The sequence below is a fragment of the Protobothrops mucrosquamatus genome, unplaced genomic scaffold (genome assembly GCF_001527695.2).
Source record: "Protobothrops mucrosquamatus isolate PMUCROS unplaced genomic scaffold, P.Mucros_1.0 scaffold183, whole genome shotgun sequence".
Taxonomy (NCBI): Eukaryota; Metazoa; Chordata; class Lepidosauria; order Squamata; family Viperidae; genus Protobothrops; species Protobothrops mucrosquamatus.
Genome location: NW_015386542.1, coordinates 117,255 through 132,374, shown reverse-complemented (window position 1 = coordinate 132,374; position 15,120 = coordinate 117,255). Strand labels below are relative to the sequence as shown.

General features: G+C 37.9%; 1 protein-coding gene across 1 annotated transcript in view; it reads left to right on the top strand.

Moving 5' to 3' along the window:
• Positions 1–1,425: 1,425 nt before the first annotated feature.
• Positions 1,426–15,120, top strand: part of SAG (S-antigen visual arrestin) — a 14,905-nt gene continuing 1,210 nt past the window's right edge. Inside the window, exons 1-14 of the mRNA XM_015813710.1 lie at positions 1,426–1,536; positions 3,173–3,233; positions 3,312–3,356; positions 5,845–6,038; positions 7,166–7,225; positions 8,179–8,246; positions 8,735–8,870; positions 9,027–9,111; positions 9,870–9,942; positions 10,722–10,859; positions 11,307–11,384; positions 12,550–12,573; positions 13,423–13,487; positions 14,466–14,475. Coding sequence (XP_015669196.1) covers positions 1,426–1,536; positions 3,173–3,233; positions 3,312–3,356; positions 5,845–6,038; positions 7,166–7,225; positions 8,179–8,246; positions 8,735–8,870; positions 9,027–9,111; positions 9,870–9,942; positions 10,722–10,859; positions 11,307–11,384; positions 12,550–12,573; positions 13,423–13,487; positions 14,466–14,475 — 1,148 coding nt within the window. The remainder of the gene's footprint in view (positions 1,537–3,172; positions 3,234–3,311; positions 3,357–5,844; positions 6,039–7,165; positions 7,226–8,178; positions 8,247–8,734; positions 8,871–9,026; positions 9,112–9,869; positions 9,943–10,721; positions 10,860–11,306; positions 11,385–12,549; positions 12,574–13,422; positions 13,488–14,465; positions 14,476–15,120) is intronic.

Here is a 15,120-nt window from a genome sequence, read left to right as displayed (position 1 = left end):
AATATGATAAGACCTTTGTAGAAACTTCGCATTGTAAAAAAAAAAAAAAAAAGAATTGCAAATCAATATACAGGTAGTCCTCAATTTACAACCATTCATTTAGTTTCTATGGCACTGAAAAAAGTGATTTATGACTGTTTTTCACATGAGCATCCCCATGGTCACATGATCAAAATTCGGTGCTTGGCAACTGTATTTATGTATTTATGACAGTTGCACTATCCCAGGATCACGTGATCACCACTTTGTAACCTTCCCAGCCAGGTTCTGACAAGCAAAGTCAATGGAAGAAGGCTGATTTGCTTAATGACCTCATGATTCACTGCAGTGATTCGCTTAACAACTGTGGCATAAAACATCATAAAATGGGGCAAAACTCACATAACAACTGCCTTGCTTAGCTATGGAAATTTTGGGATCAATTGTGGTCATAAGTAGAAGACTACCTGTATTAAATAACTATGAAATCTTCACAGTATATGACATAGTTTATTTATATTGATATCAAGAACACAATATTTCTGAAAGTAAAAATGGAAGGAACAGGAAGGAAGTGTTTATGTACCAAGCTCTTCCTGACAGCTCTTCCTCATTCTGTTCCTTTTCAAATACAATTTTTTTATTTTTTATTTATTAAATTTGTTTGCCATCCATCTCACCGCAAAGCAACTTTAGGCAGTTTACAATATAAACACAATTTTATATATGTGTATGTATGTGTGTAAAATTAGATTAAAATTGAAATAAAATACCAGTTATTATTAAAGATGGAGAAGAAGGGAACGAAATATATGGGGCGGGGAAGAAGAGGTGGGAATTGCTATTAGTTGATTAACCACCTCCAGTCAGGAGAGTGGGAGCCAATCTCACCCCAGGAATGAGATGTTCTAAAGGGTGGGGGTCTCATCAGAGAAGGCTCTTTTTCTGGACCCCGCCGGCTGGAATTCCTTAACTGATAGGATCCACAGAAATGAACAATTCTGAAAGAAAATAGAATTAGTTAAAGTCCAGATCTTTAGAGCACCGGTCCCCAACCTTTTGGGCTCCAGGGACCGGTTCCATGGGGAGAGGCTTTTCCGTGGACTGGAGGGTGTGTGTGGTTTCTCGTGCTGCCTGTATCCTACACATGTGCAGATGGAGCTTTGCTTGTTTATGCAGCCTGGTTTCTGGCATGCCATGGACTGGTGCCGGTCCATGGATCAGGGGTTGGGGACCCCTGCTTTAGAGGGCTAATCCAATGGGCAACTTCCTAAATTTGGGATTAGTATGTTATTGTATGATGCCTCAGACAATATTATTTAAAATGTTTAAATTCAATTTCATTGTTTGTAGATCTTACAGTTTGACTATTCATTAACTGGTGCTGGTCTAAATTTTTTTTGATGTAGGATCATTTGATCCTTACCAGGTGACATAAGTTGAAAGATGAGCTGCACTGATGCTTCAAGGCATCATTCAGTTTCTGACATCTCCGTGAAGCATGTCAAACCCACTAAAAGGCATGTTATCTACAGGAAGATATCACATGACAAAGCTGTAAGTATTAAGCATTAAACTATGAGGTAGCTGTAAGAATGTGAGACTGAAACCAGATAGAGTCTTGATATCTACTTGCCTCTTTAAAGATCAAACTGTAGTGATACTAAGGACATACTGTATCTGCATTGCATTTTTAAGCTGCTCAGGCAGTTTAAGTCCAAACCAGTTTTTAAAAAAACCTGTCCAGACTGTTTGTCAACATCCTGAAAAGGATTCAGTGTGCACTATAGCTACTGTGTCATCCCACTAAATAATTTTCCTGCAGTGTTCTCTGAGCTACATTCATTTCCTTTACCTCCCTATTTTTCCTGGCATATTTTTTTTTTAAAAAAATAACTCCTGTACCCCAAGTGACTGAAGGAAAAATAAAATGATGTGCCATGATTTAATTTTTTAAAGTCCAAGGAAAAATAAGGAGGTCAGAGAAAGAAAAATAATAATTAAGATTTAAACAGGGAATAATCAGCATCTTAAATACAGCCCAGCACTTTAACCACCGCACCATTAATATAACATTATAACAGCAAAAAACTTTCATGAAGAAATATATTCAAAATGATGTGAGGAGACAATCTTTCTTTTGCAAAGTAATCAGTGAACTTCTTCAGTCGGGTAATGAAATAAAATGCAGCAGTCCAAACTGACAGAACCACACAAAATCATATAACAGCAAATAATATTTTACAGCAGTGTTTCTCAGCCTCAGAACTGTATAGATTGTATAGATTTGAACTCCCAGACTTCCCCACCGCCCCCACCCAGCATGGGAAAATTGTGGAAGTTGAAATCCACACATCTTAAAATTGCAGAAGCTGAGAAACACTCTTTTAAATTGCAGTAGAAAATAGCATGCTGGCTGGCAAATTCCTAGAACTGAAATTTACACATCTTAAAATTATAAAGTTTGAAAACACTGAGTAGATGTAGAAGGGAACTATTTCCATAACAATTGGAGTCAATTAAAGCTTGTTAGTAGGAATACAGGCATAGGCCATCTATCCTCATCTCAGCTTTGTCCAGGAAGAGAAATATTAAACTTTTCCATATGTTGTAGTTGCAGTGACTCTCAACAGCAATTCTGAAATGTATTGATACATTAATATAATAAATATAAATTTAATCTCCGATGCAGCTTGGCCCCAAGTAGAAAGTAAAATGTGTTCCAGTCAATCCACTCAAGTAGCTTCTTTTGTCTTGTCAAATGCATAATCAAACCCCATTGTGCGCTCTTTGTACTTTAAAGGAAAATACTTCTGATGCAAAAGTAAAACAAATAATTTACAAGATACAACCATTCTGAGCTAGACAAACTCAACTATCAAAATATTTTTATGCATAGCTGTTTTTAATATAAGAGTTCCCTTCCCTTCCAGTTTCGCATCTGGATAACCAAAATTTTATTCAAATCAACTTGCAACTTATTAGGGAGTCTTCTTCAACTGGTTAAGTTACTATTTTGATTTACACAATTAGCCCTACTGAGTTTGTAGGGCAAACTCCCACTATAAATGTATCAAATAAAGAAAGATCTAAACTGCCATTTTTACCTTTTCTTTTATACCAACAGCAATGGTATAGCATCCTTAAACTGATTTATTAAACTGTAGTTTTGTTCAATCATTCCATCCTTTAGGTTACAATCTACTTAGGAAAGCGAGATTTCATTGATCATGTGGAATATGTGGAACCTGTGGGTGAGTCCAAGTTGCAAGTTTCTACTTTGATCTTTTTAGTAACTTGATTGATTTATTATTATCTCTTCTTCAATGTAGATGGTGTTGTATTGGTGGATCCTGATATTGTGAAGGAGAAAAAAGGTCAGAACACTTAATCACTTCTTAAAGTGCTTAAAGTATTATTAATATGATTTAAAATTAGAATGACTCTGGATTTGTGTCAATTGACTCTGTCAGCCAAAGCTGATGGTGACTTATATTTCTGAAGGTGCATAAGAAATATGCTATGAAAAATATCTATAACTATTCTAGCCTAAATGTTATTTTAATCAATAATTTGTTAGACAGTAATAAATTAGATTTCCTCTCTGCCAAACACCAGACCGCCCCTAGTTGGCAGTGAATAGTTAGAACATGTTTCTAAACTCTATGCTGTCATCTAATAGTCATCTGGAATTTACCCACAGATCTAGAAGTCTTATATTACGGATAATGATAATAAGACTGCCAGAGTTATCCATTTTGTTCCAATATTGTAGTTTATAACATTTATTGTCAGCATTATCAGCGAACCAGCCAACTATGGCTGATACAGCAATTTTTTGTTCATTTATCATAATTTAACTTAATATACCATGTTTCCCTGAAATAAGACCTGGTCTTTTTTTTTTTTTTGCCTCCAAAAGAGGCACCAGGTCTTATTTTCAGGGGGTGTCTTTTCCATGGTCTCACCTCACAGCAGGGGCATCAACAGCCCTGCCCAGCCGTCCCACTTCTTCTGCAGTCAAAGTAAATGCTTCTGCAGCTGAGAATGGAGCTCTGAATTTATGTGCATAGTACCGCCGGCCTACATTTCACCATCAGAGGCCTTCTGGAAAGGCCTCTGCAACCGAGAAATGAGCTACGGATTGAATCTGTAGCTTGGTTCTCGGCTGCAGAGGCCTTTCCAGAAGGCCTTTGATGGCGAAATGCAGGCCGTGGGTGCCACAGAAGAAGTGGGCCAGCGAGGCAGGTGTCAATTCATGTGAGGCCTGGTTGCAACGGTAAGGGGGTGTGGGGCACGTGGGGCAGCTCCATCCCCCACCCCCCTAGCTTGATTTGTAGGTGTATGCCTCGCCCCAAATCTAGGGCTTATTTTGAGGGTAGGGCTTATATTAGGCCCAAGCTAGGGCTTATTTTGGGGGTAGGTCTTATTTTCAGGGAAACATAGTATAAAATAGGTCAATATTTAATAAAGTGATTTAAATGACAATAGTGATAAATGCTAGATAGATAGATCCTAATTCAATCAAATATAGCCACTAAACCTATTCTGCCACTCACTGTCACACTGAGGTAGAGGGCCTACAATTCACTCCAGCTTCTAACTACCTGTGTTTCCCCAAAAATAAGACCTGGTCTTATTTTTTTTTTTGCCTCCAAAACAGGCACTAGGTCTTATTTTCGGGGGATGTCTTACCCCATTTACCTCAGGACTGCCACAGCCAGGCCTCCCACGCCCTGACACCTGTTGTGCCGCCGCCCGATGTCTTCTGAGGCCACTCGCAGCTGCTTGTGGCAGGAGGCCATGTGGTGTGGCGCGTCAGTGCTGCCACTCATAGCAGGATGCCATATGGCACACTGCGCCATGGCACACCAGAACGGTGGTACCGGCATGAGGTGTCACATGGTGTCCTGGTGCAAGCGGTAGCACTTACGTAATGTGCCACATGGTCTCCTGCCATGAGTGGCGGCACCAGCGCGGCATGCCACGGGGCCTCCTGCCATGAGCGGCACCACCGATGCGATGTGCCATGTGGCCTCCTGCCACGAGTGGCCACCAGCAACCAGAAGTAGTGGGCCAGCGGCCACACAGCCTCCTATTGGATGGGGCGGCTGCTGCTGTTGGTGCCACCATTGCGAGGCAAGGCAGGTGTCGGGACTTGGGAGGCCTGGCTATGGGGGCCCTGAGGTAAGCGGGTGTGGGGTGCGTGGGGCAGCTCCACCCTCCATCCCCAACCTAACTTGATTTTTACACATGCACCTCGCCCCACCTCGTACAACCAGACGGTGGGACAGAGTGGGCGGGGTCTTAACTAGGACTTGTGTTTTGGGCAGGGCTTATATTAGGCACACATAGCTAGGGCTTATTTTAGGTATAGGTCTTATTTTGGGGAAAACACGGGTAGTTTTCACAGTGGACACACTTATATACAATTATGTTGTTTTCTTGTTGATAAGGCAAATTGGTCAATTCATCTTTTATTTGGCATAGAATAGCAGCTACCTTCTGTGGCTGCAAACAAGGGTCTTTCAAAGCTTTTCTGGAGATATTGTCTGGCAAAGTATATGCTCTATCACTGAGCTGCCAATTACAAATTATATCCTTTCTTCTCCCTTGCCTTTTCCTCATCCTGAAGTTTTGCTTAAGAAAAAGCAACCAGTAATTGCAGCCAGAAAATGAAACTGGCTTTTTCTAACCAGCTTTTGTTGATATGGGCAAACACAGTCTAGTTTTTCTTACTGAAAGGACTTAGTTTGTAAATTGTTACTTTAAACTGATCAGTAGAGACTTTTCTACACAACTAATGTTGTTTATAGATGATTTTAACATTCGGTATCCATAATACTTTTTGTATGCTTTTTCTAGTATATGTGACCCTCACATGTGCCTTTCGATATGGGCAAGAAGATATTGACATAATGGGCCTGACTTTTAGAAAGGATCTGTACTTTCACAGAGTACAGATTTATCCATCACTGGACAAATCAGGACCCCTCACTACTTTGCAGGAAAGCCTGATAAATAAACTGGGGAAAAATGCATACCCCTTTGTGTTAACTGTGAGTATTCTGTATCATTATTCATTTTTGGTTCATTTCCCAATTTGCAATTATTATATGAGTGCTTAGAGGATTTCTGTGTATATGCAACCTAGGTTCAGACATATCTATTCACCTCTAATTAAAAAAGTAATTTCTTCCCATAGCAGCCTTACCCGGCCTGATGCCTTCCAAATGAGTTGGACTATTCTTCCTATTATATCCCAGCAAGTATTGGGAAAGGCTATCCATTATATGTCTAATAATACTGAGCTATTGCCAATAAAAGTATAATTGTATGTTTCAATTATACACCACTTAGAATCACTCTGTGACTGAAATTAGTAGTTTCCAAATATTTAAGAATAACACCTGAGTTTAAGAGTACCTAGATTTTTAAACAGCTTTTCAAAAAACAGAACATTGAAAGTTGTTTCTTGATTTATAGCATCGGTTCTCAACCTATGGGTCGCGACCCCATTTGGGGTCGATCGACCATTTCATGGGGGTCGCCAAGCAAGGCTGTCCGCCATTTTTTTTGCCATTTTTTCCCCCTTTTCCGGCGGGTGCCTTACCTCCCTTGGGCTGGGCCAGCTGGTGGTCGGCCTGCTCCGTCTCTGCCGCTTGCCAGCTACACCTCGGCCGGTGCAGGGGGCGGAACCACGTATGCACGGCACTCCCAGGCAGGGAAAGTCCTCAACTTACGACCGGTTGGGTAGTCCTCGACTTACGACCGGTTTAGTCCTCGACTTACGACCGGTTTAGTCCTCGACTTACGACCGGTTTAGTCCTCAACTTACGACCGGTTTAGTCCTCGACTTACGACCGGTTGGGGGTCGCGGCATTAAAAAGGTTGAGAACCACTGATTTATAGTGTCACCCAGGCCTCATTCAAGCAAAGTAAAACTTGTCTTCATTAGTGATCTATCACCACAGTGATGTCTGGCTGAAGATAAATGACTCTGTAGTAAATCACTAGTAAAAAATTCCATAAGGCATTTTTGAAAAGTTATATGAAGGGGGTTGTCCTCCTCCTCCTCCCCCTCCTTCTCCTCCTCCTCCTCCTTCATGTTTGCTAGCACTGCTGTGGCAGTGAAAGCCATTGCAATCAGAATGTTTTACATGCTTTATTTTTTGTTCCCTTACAGTTTCCAAACTATCTGCCTTGCTCGGTGTGTCTGCAGCCGGCTCCCCATGAAGTTGAAAAGGTGAAAACAGAGGGCATGCATCGCATTATTTTGTATTAAGGAACAAACTAAGTAAGATGTGGTCATATGGAATAAAATACAAAGAGCAAGAGGTGCTTTTAAATACACAGTTCTTTATGCTGCTATTCAAAAAACATTGCATTACCGTAGTTTCATCTTTTCATCCTTAAAGGGTTTTTGATGTTAAGAAAAAGATCCAGATAATTACTAGGGAAAAATGGGAGTGACAATGTCTAACTCTTATCTCTGTAAATCTCCAAGAATTATTGCACAATACAAACCTCTACAAAAAAATATCTGAAGGATCAGCCTTCCTTAAAAATTCTGCTGTATTTTCAGACCTAAAAGAAAATATCTAATATTTAAGCCACCATACAAAGCTTCAATTATTTTATTTCTGATTGAAAAGTTTTCAAATCTTTTCAAAAGATTTGAAAAGATTTGAAAACTTTTCAAAAGGGAAGGCATATGTTTGGTTTGGGCTCAAAAGAACACCAATATTTATTAAAATAATTCAAAACCATAGAAATAAATAATATTGTTGTGAGTGAGCAAATATGTTTATATGTATGAGAGAACTATGCCTTTCCTTGTTCTCCTGAACAATGATGGTGGAATAAAATAAGAAAATAGTCCTCAAACAGTTTTTCCCAACCGTATCACAGACCAGTAAGGTTTGTATGGAAAGTAGTGGACTGCCATCAAAAGTTTCTTTTTGTTTTTTTAAAGATATACAAAAAATAGAATTAGAAAAATAACTTACATAGATACATACATACATACATACATACATACATACATACATACAAGAAAACATTAAGAATGAGTTTTATGTTGAAATTTCGGATGGGCAGATTTTGAATTTCAAAAGGTGAGTTCTTTCATAGACAGATGTTTAATATATTCAGCAACAAGAATTTCAACTGTTTGTCACTCCCTCCTTTTCCTTATAGTGCTGCGGAGTGGACTTTGAAGTCAAAGCTTTCTCTACAGAAGATCCAGAAGAAAAGATTCTCAAGAAGTAATATCTTGTTTCTTTAAAAAAGAATTTGACTGAAACTGGAAAAGTTGAGAAATCTTATTTTATATTCAACTATCAGAATCAGGAGATGAATATAAAAAAAGATGAAACATGTCATTTCTAAAAAGGAAACATGCTGGATAAAATGCCTTGTTCTGGCCCCCTTATTATTTACTTTTTTCTATACATTTTCCATCTTAACTTCTTTATTGTATGAGATACAGCCTTCAAAATGTATGAGCAAAAAGGAAGTGAATATGCCCCATTTCCTGCTGAACAGAAAGATCAGCAACATTGCTGTTACTTCATACACAACTTAGAGTGTGCTGTCCTTTAACTAGGGATTCTGCAACAATAGCCGTCAATCAATGCTGGTACTCAGATGCCGTCTTCTTCATCTTTTTGGGTTTTGTGGCTTCCATAATTATTAACAATCGTCTAGAGTTTAATTACTTATGTTTTGAATTAAACCCAATTTCTATCCTTAGACATTCTGTACGCCTGCTTATACGCAAAGTCCAATATGCTCCAGAAGTAGCAGGACCCCAGCCTCACGCAGAGACCACTTGGCAGTTTTTCCTGTCCAAGAAGCCATTGCACTTGAAAGCTTGTCTCAGCAAAGAGGTGAGATGTTCTTGACTTACTAATATGATAAATTAGGAAATTCAAGATATATAGACAAGACACAATCATTTTGTTTCTGACTATGCTACTTCACAAAACTGGATATAGACAACACTGTGCAATGAACTTTTTGCTAAACTAATCCAATTCTTCCAGGTGTTTTATCATGGTGAACCAATCCCTGTTACAGTGACAGTGATCAATGATACAGAAAAAACAGTTAAGAAGATCAGCGTGTCAGGTATAATACTCATTTTGACAAACAAGTCAGATGTAGGCCCTCTTGTTTTTTTCCTAGTCAGTTAGATTGCAATTAACATTCTGTACCCATCTTTATTATTGGCTTAATAAAGCACCGTGATTGAAAGAGTCATAATAACCATATGTTATCCATGTAGATAATTTCTGTAGTGGGTGGTAAGAGATATCCTGAGAAACAGGAGGAAGAGTTGCAACCAAAGTCTGAAGCAGAAATGTAACTTGAGAAAGCATCTCAGACTTGACCCTCCCTCATTCTCTTGAGGATTCTGTTACTGTATTATAAAAGTACTGTATTAGCATTTATAACTTTGATTTCCTATTCTGGTCTACTTGAATGATCACTCCCCCCCAAGGTTCCTGTGGCTTCAACACCTTCTATCATTTCATCTCTGTTAGTGAGAATTAAGTCCAATATGGCTGATCCCCTAGTTCCCTTCTCTACTTTTTGGGAGACAAAGTTGTCTGCTAGGTTTGTCAGGAATCTGTTTGATCTTCCACTTGGTGCAGAGTTTGTCTCCCAGTTGATGTCATGGTAATTAAAGTCCGCCATTACTATTGTGATGTGCTTCCTACTGTACATTCTGTAAGAAAGGTGTGTTTGAATCACAAAAAGAAGCAATAGCTGCATAATATCATTGATCCTGAATAACTATCCTTATTCAGGCAATGCTTAAAAATATCCCAGATCCCATTCTTCTTTCTGTTATTTGATAATTTGCTATTTCATTTCCTCTTCAGTGGAACAAGTTGCCAATGTGATATTATACTCCAGTGACTTCTACACCAAGACAGTGGCTCTTGAAGAGTCAGAGTAAGTGCACTGTGCTTTAGGCTCCTTTGGTTTGTTGTTATTATTATTGTTTTCTGTTGCACTCTGTTAACTGTTTCACTCTGGAATGTAGAGATTAAAAACTTTATATTAACTGACTTCACATATTTAGGGCTACTATAACTGGGCTGTAAATCCCTAGATGATCAAGGGATGGCAGCAAAGAATACAGAAAGCTCTAACTCTTTGCTGTCATTTCATGGTTGTTTTTTTTTGCAGCCTAGATATGATGGCTCTAACTACATTATCTCTTCCCATGGTTTGTTTTAACCATTATACTGAATAAGCCAAAATGCCCTGGTTCATACATATATACTTACATATATAATGCTAAGTTATACATTAGGTACAAAGCAGTGGCCGAATCCATTCATTATACCAGGGCTTTTTTTGTCATAGAACGCCCAGAATGGCGTTCCGGCACCTTTTTTGGATAGAACCTTGTAGGGTAGGCAAGGCGGGTTGTATGACGTGTGTGAGTTCCGGCACCTTTTTTTTTTTTTTTTTTTTACAAAAAAAGTACTGCATTATACCAAACCAGAGCAGAACGAACTACAGAATGTGTGAATACAGCATTAGATGGCTTTTTTATTTCTTTCTGGATCTACTAAGATTTTGTTCCTCGGAATTAAAAGGTCTGCTTTGTCCTCCCTCAACAGTATATCTGAAGCTATGTCTGACTTGGCCAAGATTGGCTGGGAAAGAACGGCCAAAATTTATTCTTCCAGAATAGATCTAAAATTGCATTATTTCTTCTTCAGGGAAAAGGTCCAACCAAACAGCAAGCTTACAAAGACAATGACTGTTCTTCCTTTGTTGGCAAACAATCGAGTGAAGAAAGGCATAGCATTAGATGGGAAACTAAAGGATGAAGACACTAACCTGGCTTCTACTACTATGTAAGTCCAAAATGAAACACTAACTGGAACTGAAGAGGAAGTAGAGAAAAACAATTTTGTTTAATTTTGTATTCAATCATTTTCCCTTCACCCCCTTATTGCACCCTTCAAATATTTTAGGATTTTAACTGTCAGAATTTTCTGTTAATATTTACAATGTGAGTAGTTTTATAGACAGATGAATTATAAATACATTTTTATTTCAAATCCAAAAGTAGCACAGTGGTGAATGCTGTGTTAAGCAGTAAATGCAACTGTAGGTGGATCTAATATACTTAAGTGAACTAAGCCTGGATCTTTCCAGAATGAGCTCTTAAAAATGTAGAAATATTAACATGGAATGTGAGAATATGTTATCCTAATTGAGACAGCTATACTAAGGAAGTATCGTATTTTTTAGCAAATGTGCAATGACACAATATTTTTTTTAAAAAAAAATCCCAACAGTATAAAAGATGGAATAGACCGGACAGTTCTAGGGATCCTGGTTGCTTACAAGATCAAGGTGAAGCTTACTGCCTCAGGGTAAGAACAATCAGAATTTGTACTCTATAATTACAAGTGTTTTTGATGTTATTGTCTTTTATGAAATGAAGATAAAGGAGGGAGTTAATGTGTAGTAGATTGCATGAGCAATTTTAAACAACCTTTTCAAGTTCAATAAATTACAGTGGTACTTTGGTACTTGTCATTAATTGGTTTGGAGACGCACAACGTGTACTTAAAATAATGAGTGCCAAACAAACCACGTGACGTATCCCATGACCCTTTGTTTTTAGCCAAGAACCACTTCATATCTGTCTCTCTTCTTATGTCAGAGACCTTCCCAACATGGTCGACTTCTTGTGGTCGTCCTCTGTGGTCGTCCCCCTCTTCCTTTTGCAGTGACCTTCCCAGTGTGGCCAACTTCCTGCCCATTCTCCACAGCTGTCTCTCTTTTCCTATCATAGCATGTCAAGACCAAACAAACGAGTACTGTAACAACATTTTCGCGTCAAAATGTGTTGAGTACCAAATTTGATGAGTTTTGAAACAACCGAGTACCAAGGTACCACTATATGTCACTCATTGCTCTAAATTTGCCTGGATATTATTATTTCAAGCAATATATATTATGAAGCCAGATCAAATCGCTTTAGTATACTTGCATGATTATTTATTAGAAAGAGGTACTACACAAATCTGCAGTTTGTAGGGTGGTACCCAGGTGTGATTGAATTGTGAGTTTAGGTATTTCAAACATGGTGGCCAATACATGGTATAATGGATCAGGTACGGAAGTAAGACCAAAGAGACACAGAATCATCAGCATTTAGCAGCTAGATGATTGGGGTCATTCAGTATTTCTTTATAGCCTACTCATAAAAACGACATTTGGAGATTAAGTGGAAAATTTACTTTGTATGTGTCTTGCATTGTAAAACAGAGGATAGAATATGCATCTAAATATAACTGAAGAACACCTGAATGGTGGAAATATTGGATTGTTCCAAAAAGCAATTCACCATTGGGGGTTGCATATACAGCTTTTAATGCCTGATCAGTTTAGGAATATGTACCGATAGAAGAGAAAATGTGTAGCTCAGGGTTGAACTGTGGAGTTCTTGATGCTCTCTGAGCTTAAGAATACCGGTATGTGCTATGGAATATTATAAATTTCATTGTACAGTTAATGTTGTTTATATTTCAGCCTGCTGGGAGATTTCACTTCTAGGTAAATCTTTGAGATTTTCTCTTTGTAAATATTCTTCTCTCCTGAAATATCCATTTCAATTTTCAGATTTTTCGGAGAATGAAACTTCCTCTCCCTCCCACTGCTAAGCCTCTAAAACCTGTTCTCTGATGGGGTTTTTTTGTTTGAAATATGTCAAAGTTTACTTCCCCCTCCCTGATGTGTAGTGCGTACTCATTTTCTAAGTTTGATATTTCTATATTTTATTTTTTAAAACACCAATATGTAAGCTAACTAGTCGACTAGGTAACTGACAAGGCATACCATTTAAAAGGCAAACATTCTACAAAATGTGAGGCACACTTCCTGACAGATGAGCAAATTTTGCCTATAACTCACCACAACACTGATTTTGATATTGGATTTTGCTATTTGGAATTCCATATCAGGATATTTAAAAACTGATATTTCCATATCAGGATATTTAAAAGCAAGCCATTCAGACTTATTGCTAATTTTTATGGGTCACACACCTGGAGTTTTACATAATAATTTTGATGTTTTTCATTTTTCAGCTTCAGGATGTTATCTGTGATTTAAAAATTAAAAAATAAATTCAAAAGGGGCCTATTTCACATATTCTAGGCTACAATTATAATAAAGCTAACTTAAAATCTTAGGCAGCTGTGATAGTGGGTAAAAATATAAGTCTGCTCATTTATTTACGTTCTGATTACTTCCAATCTATAGTACTGTAATCCAGTTTACATTTTCAAACACACTGGTGAAAAATTAGGAGAAAAGATTTAGGAGTGGTGTCTAAGAAATGATCAGACTTTGCTTTGGAACTGTGGAATCCTGAATCACCCCTCTTTTTTCCTGACCCCAAAGTGATGTGAGCATGGAGTTGCCCTTCCGTCTGATGCACCCCATGCAAGAAGAGCCCAATACAGCAGGTCGGTAGCATACAAATGGTTCCTTCTTGCCCTTGTTTTATTTTCCTCTTATTGCTAGTGATACTTTGGTGATGTGATAGCCTTCTTGTTCTGTGGAAATTTAGATTTCCCCTTTGACAAGAAAAAAAATGAAAAATAATTAGATAGGCCTGAAAGTAAACAATTTCTTTGGCAACTTGAGGAAAGATCATATTTAGATTAAACAGAAAAGGACAAGCAAATGTTTATGTTATACTCTAATTAAAATTATAGAAGTTAAAAATAACATTATTATAAAATTAACTGGCTGCAAGATTATTATTTTTTTAAGCAAAGCATGCTCTTTCACAGAATCTTCCACAGAAATTACTGAAAAGGCAAACACTATTTGCATTTTCAACCACACTTCCTTTTGCTTTAACCTTATTATTAGGACATCTCTAAACTAAGCCAAAGAGTGACAGCAAGCGCCTGGTGATTTGAGACTTGTTAATGGTCCCCATCTCCAAGACAGACACATTTTGACTGTGACAGATGGTTGAATGTACTTAAGTCCATGCAAAATGTCAGTTTCTGGATGTTTTAAAGACAATTTACTGAGTCAAAAACACACAAAACGATGTACTATGCTTTTTCCCTCCTGCCTATCTTTACCTGGCAGTTGGTTTGCTGGCTTTAAGAACTCCAAAGAGAGTCCTGCTGTGATCAGCCTGTTTAAATCAACAGTGATGACTAACTAAAAATAACTCCATGTTCCAGTAATGTTGACTTCTGGTTGTTACTGTGAAACCATCACGGTAATATATCAGTCATGCAATATGAAACCACCAAGTGGTTTCATATTGCTAGTGCCTGTCTTTTGTTGTATTGTAACCTGCTTTTCACCCAAATTGGCACTTGGATTCTTTACTTTTTTGTTCTTAACTTCAGATATTTGTCGAAGCATATTTAGATAAGCCTCTCTCTTTCTCTCTTTTCAATATATAATTATGATTACAGAAAAGGAAAGGTAAGAATTATTTCACTAGTTTTCTCTTCCTATTCTGTTCTTTAAGTATTTACATGAAGTTGGGAATGAAGCTAATAAGATTGATTTAATATCATGAAGGACAGAACTTTCTGAATTATCTGTGATGAATAGTGGGAACTTAATTTTTTCAGATATAGCAGAGTGAAATTTCTCTGAGTTTAGTGGAACTTCCCAAATAACATAACATGACATAACATAAATCGTGGCCTTCAGAAACCAGCATGTATTTGTCACAGTTGCAACATCCCGGGTCATATGATAGCCATTTGCAACCTTCTCAGCCAGCTCTGACAAGCAAAGTCAATGGGAGAAGCCAGGTGATTCACTTAACAATTGCAACTATTGCTGCAGTTTGCTTAATAAATGTAACAAAAAAGGTCATAAAACTGGGTGTGGATCACTTAACAAGTGCTTTGCTTAGCAACAGAAATTGTGGTCCCAATTGTGGCCATAAGCCCAGGACAATCTGTAGCTCTATTGCTTCATTGAATAAGATGTCAAAACATGTATGTGCATTAACCATAAGCATAAAATTGAACATATAGCTTGATAACCATTGCCTATAACTTTGGGTAAAAAAATAGAAAATCTCTCTCTCTCTCTCTCTCTCTCTCTCTCTCTCTC